The sequence below is a fragment of the Lampetra fluviatilis genome, chromosome 13 (assembly GCF_964198595.1).
Source record: "Lampetra fluviatilis chromosome 13, kcLamFluv1.1, whole genome shotgun sequence".
Classification (NCBI taxonomy): Eukaryota; Metazoa; Chordata; class Hyperoartia; order Petromyzontiformes; family Petromyzontidae; genus Lampetra; species Lampetra fluviatilis.
The window spans coordinates 6,582,784-6,596,852 of record NC_136287.1 but is presented as its reverse complement, the minus strand read 5'-3'; the positions used below and the strand labels follow the sequence as shown (position 1 = coordinate 6,596,852).

General features: G+C 41.1%; 1 protein-coding gene across 1 annotated transcript in view; it reads right to left on the bottom strand.

Moving 5' to 3' along the window:
• Positions 1-8,287: 8,287 nt before the first annotated feature.
• The window catches only part of LOC144935476 (A disintegrin and metalloproteinase with thrombospondin motifs 7-like), a 98,373-nt gene continuing 92,591 nt past the window's right edge, over positions 8,288-14,069 (bottom strand). Inside the window, exon 24 of the mRNA XM_078862170.1 lies at positions 8,288-8,820. Within this exon, the coding sequence (XP_078718296.1) occupies positions 8,660-8,820 (161 nt within the window). The 3' untranslated portion in view covers positions 8,288-8,659. The remainder of the gene's footprint in view (positions 8,821-14,069) is intronic.

The following is a 14,069-nucleotide window of genomic DNA, read 5'->3' as shown; positions in this document are numbered from 1 at the left end:
CCCTACCCCCTGCCTCTGTTCACCCAGCAGTGTAAATGGGTACACCACAATTAGTCGATTGGCAGGTCGCGTGTGGTGGGGTAAAGTGTGGGTACTCCCACCTCTTGTAATATTCCTAGCCAGCGTGGAAGAGTAGGCTATTGGCGGCCCTTTTTCCAGAAGTGGCTTTATCAATGCATTCCCGGGCTGCACCTTTACCTTTAGCTCTGTATATTTTGCACTGTTGTTGATTATTTTGTGTGTATATATTTTTTTGTGGACGAGGTTCTGTGGTGACCACCACAGACCTCGTTAAGATGGGGTCTTCTTCTTTCTCATGGTGGGGAGTTTGATCAGGAGCGTGTCTTTGTCCATGTCGGGGTCAAAAAAATAGCCTGATGAATGTCTGAGATGCTGCCAGTGGATGATTGAAGTGGTGTACTGTGGGGTCCAATGAGACTTACAATGTCCCCGGGGAAGACTTAAGAGTTTTCCCAGCACATCAACAAGGGGACCATGATCGTGGGAAAATCAGTTGGCAACCCAATATAAGTCCAGATCTGCTCCCCTTAACTTTTGATCTGTGTCCCTTTGAAGGCCGGCCAAAGAAACATTATGTACCTGACATTGCTGTACAGGATGCTATTTGTGGACGGTTATGCGATGCTAATTAATCCTCTTACAATGAAGGAATACCGGGCTCTGCTTCCTAATTAGCACAAGTGCACAGAACAATGTGAATACTATGTGGAAAAATATCAAGATTATCAACACATTTGCATTCATATACATTTTTTAAAATATCAGGTCAATAAAAATTTTTTTAGACAAATTAGGTTTTAGGTCTCAATTATTATTCATACAACAGGAGGAAGGTGAGCGTTTTACAATGCATTGTCTGCAACGTCAAATGACACCATTGTAAAGATGAATGCAATTATAACCAATGTTCTTTCTTAACTCCGAAGCATCGGCACTTAAGCTTGGACTCGTATTTACACTTCAGTACTATCAATCATTCAGGCCCTCCAGACTATTAAGGGCTTCATTATGTTAATCTTGCTGTCTTACTTCGCCCTGGCTCCCTTTCGCTTTGTTTATACTCCAGTGACTGTATCCAATAAACTCTTCATTATCAGCCATCATCAGCAATCATCAATCCGCCGCTGTATGAAACATGCGTTTAGATTATGTTGCTGCTATACATTTCCACGTGATAAGCCACTTCGTTGAGCTATAATTTCTGACTAGATTGCTTCTGAAAAATAAGCTCCCAAGCTCAGTTGGCTTTACCTGGTAAGAAAAACATAGTTGATTTTTATTTGTTTATTTATAAAAAGTAATTTTCTTACCTTTCCTTCACTTTGCACTCCTATCATGTTTTTTGTATTGTTTTATTGTTGTAACGTTCTGACCTGCCCATACTGAACATCTGTGAAAATGAGCTTTATAGCTCATCAGATTCCTCCAATATAAATGCATATGCTGATCCTGAAGACTTCCCAAAGGAATTACCATTTTTTTTATTAGATACCTTTAAATGTAATGAAAACCCCCTTTCAACTGCTTGACCATATATCATTACCTTGTAGAATGTATCCCATGTAACACAATGCATACAACAGATGTGCACCACCGACTTCTTGTCGGCTTATAATTATGATCGACGAATTGTAGCCTTGGTCAGTCATCCTTTGAGCGAGTCACGTTGCCTTGACTTCCATTTCATAGCCAGTGTTTTTATCCATTGAATGTCACAAAATGAAATATCAATATGAAACTCAGCTGTTGGGACGTTCGTCGCACAATAGACTTAATCTAGCATCGTCCTGCCAAGATGTCCGCGTGAAAAGAGCTATCGTTTAAGCTCGTCTCACTTCACAGTCGTTTTCCTGCTTGCGCCCCTTTGCGTCTGTGCGTCGCGACAGGCAAACGTGTCAGGGCGTCTGTGGTCAGCGCAAGTTGAATGGAGTCGGACACTCACTCGTTCTACATGATAAGCGGCTTGTCTGTATGTCTCAAAATCAGAAGTATATTTCCCGAGTAAAGCCGATTGAGGTAAAGAGATATATATATATTTTTTTTCAAGGGCTACTCGCCTGGCAGACAATTTATGCGTGCATAATAAAGGTTTTGGGTTAGATCGCGTAAGTATAAATGTGTTGTAATCCTCCACCACCCGATAAAGCCAGTAAGGTTTGTCACGTAAACAACTAGGCAATAGTTACTACTTCAGCCCACCGTTGTGTTGGAGGTTTATGGACACATTTATATTTACTCGATCTAACCCAAAAAACCTTCATTATGAATAATATTGGTCGCGAAATCCTGCATGTTAAAATGTATGCGTGTTTACTTGTACTTAGCCAACCTTGGTAATCGGAAGTGCGGGGGAAGGGTAACAAACTAAACACAAAAAGTAGTTGTTAAGAAATCAGTTTTCAACCTAAATTATTTAAAAGTGCATCCCTCCAGTGGCTTCCGAATATCGGAAGGAAGAGCGTTCCAGACGGCCGCAGAAGCGCATCTGAAAGCGCCGCGTGATGCAGTGACCTTCTTTGTTCGATGGCCAACCAAAGTACAGACTGATTTCTGGCACAGCCTGCCTCTAACCCTTTTTTCTTTTGACCTGTTGTTTTTTCATTTCAACTCAACGCGTGCCCTGCACAATATACGCCGCTCGCAAAACAAGAGGGGATACAGAAAACTTCACGACATCAACCCGGTCTCGGCACGACAGGGCCCTATGAAGGGGGACAAAAAAATTGGGCTCACTGCCCCCAGCCAAGTGGGGGTGATGCGTGACGTCAGCAGGCACACTGCGTGACGCTGCCGCATGCGGGTGACATCACAGATGTGACGTCACCGCTCACTTGCCGTGAAAAATATATCCATTATTGTGCCACGTGGGGGGAGGGGGGGAAACAATTTTCAAGCTACGGATCACGTAAGTATAGAGCAATATCTGAACTGTAAATAGCCACTAAAAGAAGTGGATTATTATTCGAATAAATACACACAAAGGATAAAACTGAAAATATTTTCCGCATTACAGTGCAACCATTGTGTTTACCTTAGAATTCTTGCATAAATGATAGGCAGATAAACATCGCTAATTGAAAATTTGGCATTTGGAATGTTGGGAATTAGCGTGCATCTTTTATAAATAAAAGTCTTCAACCTTGTTCTTGGCATCCTTTGCTGCTGAGCCGGTAATTGTGGCTTTCACGATAAGGATTCTGTCATCATCCAGCAATTTATGCAGAATTGTACAATGAGCAGACCAGACATTGATGTACAATGAGCAGACCAAAATGTGCCAATGGCATTTTGCCCAAATTCCCAAACATCCATAACAAAAGTGAAGAGATATCTATTCAGTTATTTATTAATTAATCAACCAAGAGGACAGAATAAATTTAAAAATAAAAAAATAGTGCGCATGTATGTTATTCGTAATGAGCTTTACCGTTACACATATTCTTTCCGAGCCGTCTTCCTGACCCGATACATCTCCATATATATAAAAGGCAAAGTTGTGAATGTGTCTGTTCAAAATGTTTAGCGCACTTCCCGACATGCAACAAACGTGACATTTGCCATGTGGGTACTTTCCAGAATGTACACCATGCAACATTTTTTAAAATACACTTTTGTGTGTGTGTGTTTTTTTTGGGGGGGGCGGGGGGGAGCTCAATAATGCATATGTGCGTTTTATGTGGCTCATGAAGGTGCAAGTGTGGAAAACACAACTCAGAAAGCCTGCTCTTGAGAAATGGTGCAACAGCATCACTGGTCTTGATGTCGTCGTCGTCACAATGTGGAACGAAATAAAGCGTCATTGCCTGCAGGGATAGAGAGGTTGCCGTGATGAAACGTGTGATTGATTTGAATGGACACTGTCTGATAGAAATAAATTTGCAGAACTTGAAAAAAACCTGAAAATTATATGAGGAAAGTGCAAATTATGTGTCATTATATAAAACATGTGTGGCTGTATTAATGACAATCATATTCATGTTTGCTCAAATTATAGCTTGTTTTAATCAACTTTAAGTATAATTACAATTCAGTGTCGAAGTGATACATGTAATGAAAAGGATTAGCAATTTTTACAAATTTACACGACCTTGCAATCAACCTTGCACGGTTGGTTGGTTTAATAAATTCTTTCATAAGCTGAGTCTTATTTGCACTACATTATTGAAAATGGCACGTAACCTAATTAGAATACACGTGCATATATGTAGTGCTCGAACCGACACGACAGCTTCTTGTCTTTCCTCGTTACTTTATTTTGCGTATTTCGCTCAACACTCCTCCATCCAACATCGCTCAACGTTCCTCCTGCTAACACCGATCCACAGTTCTCCTCCACGCTCTCCACTCGCTTGCCGCGTTCCGCTGGCCTCACTCGCTCCCCTTCACTCCTCCGTCGACTCTCCTCTCCACTCTCTCCGCCACAGTTCGGCTGCTCTTTATCAGCTCCGCCGTCCCGCTCCGTCATAACTACATCAGCTTCTCTTTCCACACTCCAGCCGCTTCCTACTCTTCGTCGTCTCACTGTTACTCTACACTTCTCCACTGCTACCCTACACTTCTCCACTGCTACCCTATACTGTTACTCACTCTGCTGCTCTGACTCTCCATCCTCTGTCTCCTCCCAGGCGCGAACTCCCGTCTCCTCTAAAACCCCTGACTTTATCCCCGAGCCAATTAATTCCCATTTAATCAGAGGCATCCCCTGGGACGCCGCTCGCCCCAGCCCCCGCTGCCACGTGCCATGTTTTTCCAGACACTGCGGCGCCATTCTCCGACAACAACACCCTCTCGGCCAATCAACGCCCTGTACCCTTAATTACTCCCTGCCACCTACTACCATCCTCAGACATCACGCCACCTCCTTTGGGACAACAACAACGACCAGCCAATCAGCGCCCAGTGTCCTCATTTGCTCCCACTATACGCTGTGTGCGCGCACACCGACTTCAGCGTGTGACGCTTATCTCAAGCACTACATTTATATAATTTCACAATGTGAAATAAAGTTAAATATACTAACGTGTGCAGAATCAAATCTCTTCTTTTCTAGGGAAAAACCCCCCATCGTAACGGATAAATTCGAAGGCAGGAAACCCCAAGATTTTAAAACAACACGTAGACATTTGTACATAAAGCACTCTGTGCCTTATGCAAACACCTGAAAGCACACATCCTTTGTTCCCTGGGCACCACGGTGCCGATATGTTAACTACCTCGCCTGGATACAGGTGGTCGTGGGTTCGCTCCCGACCCTGGCGCCTGTATATTTGGAGTTTGCATATTCTCTCCGTACTCTTGTGGATTTTTATCCGGGTCCTAAGGGCTTTCTCCTTCACATTTAGAAACATGCTTTTAGAGTATTTGGCTGTTATAAATGTCCAAATGATAAGGCACTTCGTTGAGCTATCATCTGTGTCCAGGTCGCTTTTGATAAAGAGTTATACAGCTCAGTGGGCCTTACCTGTTAAGTTTTAGTTTAGTTTGAAAGTGCATTGTGGTTCATCTTGTCTTCAGTCGCAGCAGCAGTCCTAGTCACAATTGTTTAAATGTATGTATTTAAACACCATAGGCTTTTGTGACCAAGAAAATTCATAATGTAGGATTTTGTTTGGGTTAGATCGCGTACATATACATGTCATTAAACCTGCCACCACCCGACACAACCAATTAGTAAGGTTTGTCACGTAAACAGAATATGCCAATTCGTTACTAGTACAGCACACCTGTGTGTTGGAGAGCGCCTGATGAAGCTAATTGTAATTATTTGCGAAACATCGTACTCAGATTGCAAATGTTGTGGCTTTGCTCTCCAACACACCAGTGTGCTATACAAGTAACGAATTGGCATGTTCTATTTACGTGACAACCCTTACTAGTTGGCTCTGTCAGGTGGTGGCGGGTTTAACGACACACATATTTATGCGATCTAACCCCCCAAAAAACCTATATTATTGATGTATTTTGATGGTGACCTGAGATAAAAGGACCAGAATGCACTTCTTCAGGAAATGTTTTTTTAAACATCTGTAGGGGTGTCAGGGGAAGGATTCCCACCAATAGGAGGGTTAGTGGGAGGGGTAATCGAGGAGATATAAGGGGAGAACGGGCGGGAAGAAGGGGCCTTTGGCGGGAACGAGATTGGGACGGCTGGGGACAGGTGTGGATGGGAGAAAAGGATTAAAAGACGAACCCCCTGCAATCTTGTGTCGGCTCTTCTTTACACATATTTTAGGATGCAGAACATGGTCTATAAAAAACGGACATTTGTTTGCTGCTCTGGTGTCATAGACGTACGAATAAATTTGTATTTTTATTTTTGGAGCTGTTTGTCAAAACACTGCTGGATTAAAGCCTTCCCAATGCCATGTTGGTCACAGGAGTTAGTTGACCATATTTCCCCATGTTAGTCTGTGGGTTGAAGTGGGGTGGTAGGACCCAGAACTGACCAGAGTTGATTTATCACTCACCACTGTTGTTTGTTGTGTCCAAAAATCACTCAGGTTACCAGGTTCCTAGTGAAATGTGATAATCACTTTGCTACCAACTCCACCCCTTGTGTTATAAATGACAATGCTTGATGGATTACTGTCATGATATAGGGATTAGCACACTGGAATTGCAATCCAGAGGTCACAGGTTCAATCTCCCAGCATGGAAGTTGAAACAACAATACCTTTTCAAATTCCACTTGCCTCTGTCCACCCAGCAGTATACATCGGTATACTGCAATCGATCGTGAGGTCGGGTTGGTGGGGTAAAGTGTATGTACGTTCGCCTCTTCTAAGACGTCTGGCCAGCGTGAAAGAGTTGGCCAAAATACTCCTTACTGGAGACCTTTATGCCAGCAGTGGCAAGAAGAAGAAATTGGAGGGCTGCACCTTTACCGTTCACCACATTTTATTTGCTTCTTGGGGTGAATGTTCCCTTCTGCTGAGTAAAGAGAATTTTCACTTTGGCGGAGTTCTGAAAAGCATTTTCCTCAAATAATTAAATCAACGTGATTGGAGGGTCTTTGATTTTCTTTATTAAATATTTTTTTTTACCAACATTCAGTGGAAAGATGACACTTTTTGAAAAGAAATCCATACGAAGTCCAAAGCAGAGCACCACAAGGAAATTCAAGGCACAAATCATTACCGATTAAAATCAGTAACCATGAACTTCAAGTCTACATATATAAACTATGTTATAGTAATATAAAACTGAAGACTATACTTGTTTTAATCCCTCGCACTTCCTGTCAGTCTGGATTCAGTAATATACCTCACGATTTCAATTGTATTATGGAATCCCTAACCATTCTTTGTGATTGTTTACCATTATCAAGATTTTCATTTTCCATATAGCAGTGGTAGGTGATAGGTAACAATTACGATGTTGCAACAATGAATAAAAGTAATCTGAAAACCCACAAGAATCTAATTGTATACTCTTTGGTTCTTTCGGTAAAGTCACGTAGTTAGAAATAAAATAAAACAAATCACGACGTTTCGATCGCAACACAAGCAATCGTCATCAGGTGGGACGACAGCAAGAAACAACTGCTGAAGAGTTCTTCAGCAGTTGTTTCTTTCTAACTACGTGACTTCACCGAAAGAACCAAAGAGTATGGATTCCTGCAGTCACGAAAGCTTCAAATCAAGATTTTAATTTATATTTTATCCAATGCATTAATTTGGAGCCCGAGGATGAACCCAGATGAGGTGGCACCTGCCTCCTGAGTACATATGCAGTGAGAGGCGATTTAAATTTGAAAAAAAGAAATCGGTATGAAACCTGCTTTAGCACAAGTGTAGAAATAATTTACAGCTACAAAGAAATAAGCACTATGTATCCGGTATAAACTTCAGTTGTTTTAAGGGTGTACACAATAAAATAACAAAGCCATACATTACTCAGCTACAAGCATGCATGTGGATATACAGTACACTATCAGCACCACTTGACATGGTTATTACCCTTTGAACCACAGGGATTTTACACCAATTCATTTTCATAGCACCACGTGTTAATTCATTCGGTACCACTGAAACAAAACAAAAACCTGGAACCAAACATTTGAGTGCACGTAAGCTCTTTGAATATGTGAGCACATTTCATCTTGAATTGTAGTGGTTACAGTCAAAATCGATATAAACATATTAATAGTGTGACGTACAAACATTTCCAAGTACTTGAAATGTATTACAGTCATTAAGGACCTCTGGATAGCATATAGTACATGAAGGACAAAAGATTACTAAATCACATGGTCCAAGAACAAGGCTACAACTGCCCTCAATGGCTTGTCCTATTTGTCAAATATTTTCTAATTGCATATGAGACACTCCATGCTTGTAGCACCTCCGATTAGCATGGTTGGCTACTTACGGTGCAAAAGAAGTTCAACATACGTACACACGTAGCAGAACACGGGCACCACTTTGAACACTTTTTTTAACCAGCATACAGAACATGAACGGACTTATTTTACCCTTTACTGCTGTCGGCGTCCTTGAGTTATTCATCGCTCATCCACAGCCGTTTCGACAGGGCCAAGGGAACGAACGGTGGTGTTAATGTGACTCTTAAGCAGTCTCGCCGGACTGGATGAAACTAAAATGGAGAGCACAGGTTTTGACAGACGCTGCCTTGGTCGTTATTTGGAGACGTGTTCGTTGCCCCTCGGGCGGCTGCGTTGAATGTCTCGGTGACACGTGAGGCAGCACTGGAGCCTCACGGTTGCCACTTGACATCGGCCCAGCAGCTTGAGACGCCGGCAGAATGTAAACGACATTCGGTCCTTCTCGCACGTGTGCTCTGTAGACAAATCAACAACAAGCAATGGGGGCAGTTGCTGAGCCTCGTGCAATGAGTAAAAGCTCAGAGGAGTCCAGGTGCCGGAACAGTGGCACGGAGACAAAAAACTTGTCCCGGCACCTGGACTCCTCTGTGCTGTGGACCCCTGTGTAGTCACACAGCATTCATACGCGATAGCTGGACAGTAATTAAGGCGATCTGCAAAGCAATGAGTGGAAAAGTGGTCATGGCGGCAGTGCTTAGATCGTGAGTCTCTCATCTGGCGCCAATAATCCGGCACAATTAAGTGTTATTGAGGAAAAGTGTATTCATTTTCACTCATGTATTTATTTGGGAGCAACAGGAAATGCAGCTGCTTCCCATGAAAAGATCTCGCACCCATGGCCTCACTCGTCCTTGCTTCTAAGACCGGAGATTTAACAGGCAGGCAGGCCAGAGTTCAACCACAGAATTGTAATTTTAGGCCACCCTCTTCATAGCCTGGCACCTTGGCTCCATGAGCCCGTGGATCCCATATTCAAAAACTGAAAATGATCATGCTGACTTGAATAATGTTTTTCAAATGGACTGGGTTTGTTAATTCTTCTGAGAAATGACCAATGCGAAACAAGGTTTCACTGATTGGTAAAGTTCTAGATCCATGTAGACTATTACTACTATTTACTCATTTAATTTTACCAGGTGAGGCCCATTGAGCTGTATAACTCTTTTTCAGAAAGGACCTGGCCACAAATGATAACTCAACGAGGTGGTTTATCTTTGTGCAATGTTATTGCAGCCGAATACACAAAACGCATGTTTCAAAATGTGGAGGGAAAAAGGAGGACCCGGAAAAAATCCACGTGACCACGTGAAGAACGTGCAAACTACAAATATACAGGCATCAGGGTCGGAAATGGAAAACCACGACCTCCTGTAGTTAACATCAAGAAGCACATGCAGGAAGAAGAAATGGGGGTTCAGCTCTGATACCATCAATGCATTTCACTGCCACACCAAGTCCAATTGCACAATGGAGCAGTTGAACACTCGATGGGAAATTGGATTGAAATATTGTATTATCCACACTTCTTAGGGACATTCTGCATAGGAGTAGCAGGCATAGTTCACACTAGAACTGCTGTCGCCTTTTTTACTGCCCCCTGTCGTTTTTCTCAGTGACAGCAGGAGCAGCAGTGTAGGGAATGCAACAAAACCAACATTGTTATGGTTAATTGTTGCAAGCCAAGGAAGGAATACAGTATGCCTATGTATGTAAGTATCTTGAACTTATTTTGCACCGTACGTAACAAACTTTGCTAATTGGAGGTGCGGGGGAAGGACAACAAACTAAACTCAAAGAGGAAGACCACTGCAGACATGGAAGGACGGCATCAATTCATATCTAAGAGTTAGATGACTTACTCTTTGGTTCTTTCGGTAAAGTCACGTAGAAAGAAAATAAATTAAATAATACGACGTTTCGATTGCAACACAAGCAGTCGTCATCAGGTAGAACTAAATTAGAGAGAGACAAAACACAAACACGGAGACAGACAGACACACAAGCAGAGAGATACAACACAGAGACACACAGAGAGAGACACACAACATAGACACACAGTGTCTCTATGCTTGTGATGATCTACACGGTGGAACGCCATTTCCTTCCTTAATTTCTTCTTACATTTTTTTTACATCTCCTTAATTATGTTTCCTGACCACAACATTTTGGTACGACACTTTTTATTGGTGTATTTTAACATTTAACTTTTAAGTTCGGCCAACAAATTGCTCTCCATGAGCACGATGCTTGCATTAATGCATCGATCAGTGGCTATGTTCACGATACATGTATTGAACTGTGCACAGTTGAATGATGATTTTTTTTCTATTTGTATGTGTTATATTCGGTTGGTTCTGTAAAGCATGCAGCCACCAGATACACTCTTAAAGCAATCCTGTGAATGTAGATAGTTGCAGAAAAACTTAGTTTAAAGATTATGTTGTAATTAACGATATATAAATACATATAAAGCACGTGTATAACTTGTAATGTGTAATAACACTTTGCTGACACTGGCTGGGTTACTCTTGAAAAAGAGATGTGTAGCTAAACGGGCTGGAAATAACCTTCTGACTACTGACAAATTAACCACAATGGCCAATACCTAATTTAATATTAAATCGAATCCTGAATTCAGAAAATGTATCGAACCGTGAAGGAGGACAAAGGTTACGAGATGAATAAACACCAATACGCATCTATTACAATATTAAGATGAAATAAGAATAAAAAATTAATGAGGTGTGTTGGAGCAAAATATATTTTTTAATCTCTCAATCGCATAAATAAAAGTATACCTGCATGATGCCATTACCGTGCAAGTACTATTAAATAACTCATTATGACAGATAGCAGCAAACACACATCAATACACTTGGGGATTTCCAGTAAATCCTGCTTATAAGGCTCGAAATGAAAGCTAAATTGGAAGGGGAAATATTGAAGTGATGATAAAGCAGGCTGAACATGGCATACTGCATCCGATGACCTTCCTTCCCAGGGGAGGAATTTAAGTTGAAGCTTCTGTTGATATTAATTGCATAATTCAAAGCAAGTGAAATCTCAGGAGAGAAATGTATATTATGAGCAATATTGTGTTATTTGTTAAGTGCTGCATATATAACGTTCCGAATAAAATCGTTAGGCAGACTCGAGCTTAGTTTATTCTCATGTTCATAATAATTATCGGCATCAGCTGTGATATGGCAGTGAGTTTTTATTAATTGTTACATATTTACAATATATATCTCAGCTTTATATATGTATTTCTGAATATAAAATACCGTTTGGAACAAAGTACGTATTACAAACACCTGGGAGCTTGTAATTATTTTTCTGCAGGTTACTACTTTAGTATGCCTTATTATGCAGTGCGCTGTGGATGGAGAAATAACGGAGATGCACAGTGGTAGTTTATTACATTCTCAGGGGAAAGTTTCACTCATGTTGTTAAATTTGTCAGTTCTGCTGCTTTGAATAGGAAGGTCAAAGCAGCATGTGTGCACACAACTTTTGTGATTTGTTTTTATCCACATGAAGCCACAAATGTACACAGCAAACTGAGATGTCAACATCTCATACATAACCCACGCCAAATCCAAATGGTTACAATTACACTGAACCATTAAATATTTTCAAGAATAAAATGTCCCCCCTTCCCACCTCAATACTGTTATAAACAAGGCAGAACTGTCAGTAACAAGGCAGATATTTGTGATGTAACAAAAACATATCCTAGGTTATAAATTTTATTTTAACACCCTTTGGGTCATGGGAGTTATTTGACCAAACTTCAACCGCACTGATAAGTGCCGGTTAGTGAGGGCGAGGAGCATTGAACTACAGTACAGTTTTGTATAACAATGGAGTTGCTGTGTTGCTGACCACACAGTCCCCCGTGACAACCTGGCACGCGCTATCCAGGCTCAACCCAAGTTTCAAGTTTAATTTATTAGGTATAGCCCTGTGAGCCATTCGGCTCTTGAATCGGGTGCAACCGCAACAAACAAAAAAACAAAAACATGAACAAGAAGACATCTTAAAGTGACTATGTGCAAACAGAAAATCCAAGAAAAGACAGCAAAATATTGCAGAAAAAGCACCGTACACCAACACTGTGGGCAAAAATCCCAGTGGGATGCAAGTCAAACAACAACCACAACCCGTGCTTAGCTTCAAAGATTGGGCCCATTGCAGGTGATTTGGTAACAGGCAATGTATGAGTGGAGGGAGATAATGAGATGTAAAATGTTTCCCATATTGCAATTGTGGTATAACTTCATAAAAGGCAGTTGTGGATGGATATAAGTAATCTATCATTATTTCGGTAAAGTCACGTAGATAAAATAATAATAAAAAGTAAAGTGATTTAAAAAACACGACGTTTCGATCGCAACACAAGTGGTAGTCATCAGGAGAAGGGGGGTTAGCCTCATTATCATTATTTTAATGGGGCTGGCTCACACGAAATTGATTTCTCTAAGACGATGGTACTTTACTAGCCTACTGGCTATCAACAAAGATTAGTTCATGAAGCCATCCATATATACAGACACAATTTCAACCGAGAGGATGGTTATAAACTCAGCAATCATTGGAAAGATGTCATCAACCACTTTGGGTCATGACTTGATTTGTGTTTTCTTGTCAACCTCCACCGTCAGCAGTGTGGGTGTGTGGAGCGAGGTGCAATGATTGCCTAGCGGCCCTTTGATTGGTGGAGACCCACTGCCGGTTCGTTGTTTTCTCCTACATTAACATTAGCTGTTCCGCCCATGCTGCTGACACACTTGGGCTACGCCCATCTCTAAACCTTTATAAACAGTTAGCCTTAAGAGCTGATGATGAGCACTTGTGTTATGATCGAAACGTCGTGGTTTTTTGTTTTTATTTTATTCTTATTCACTTTCTTTTTATTATTATTATTTTATCTACGTGACTTTACCAAAAGAACCAAAGAATATTAATTCCTGCAGTTACGAAAGTTTTAAGTAAAAATTTTACGTATTACATTAAAGCACCATCATTTGGGATACTGTGATATTATGATAGCGTTAGAGTTGTAATAATGTTAGTGCCTATTGTTATATTTCTGCAACTGAGGCTGCTTTTTTGACATTCATAAAAAAATGATATATCCTTGACCTCATCATAACTGTCAAATAATTTCCGAACGGGGAAAAAATGGTACTGAAAAATAACTGGAATGTCGACAATAGGCATACAATGCCATCACAAATGAGCATGAAATAAATTGTGCCCTTGTAAAAAAGCACATTTTCACGCTTTAATTGATTGCCTGCTGCACAATAGAAGGAGCAGACAAGTGTGAATGATCCCTTGGAGATTCATGCCACAGCTATGAGACACAGGGACCTTGGGCGAAATTTGTTGAACTCTATAAAGAGTACATCTGCCTTCTGAAATCTGGGCTGTCAGAACAGATTCTGGATGTTTTGACTGAAAACTAAAAAAACTCCTCTTTGCTTCCCTTTTATCCGTGAGTGCAAGAACAGCAGTGCCCAATGGGGCAGTTCTTATGAATGTAATTCTCTGAAAAGCTCTAATGATAATTGCCATAACTAAATGGAGGCACTGGCATCAAGAAAGAATTCCCATTTGTGGCAGAAAATTAAAGCTCTGAGAAATTCACACACAAAAACCAAACAAAGATCACCCATATAGCCTTAACAGACTGAAGGAG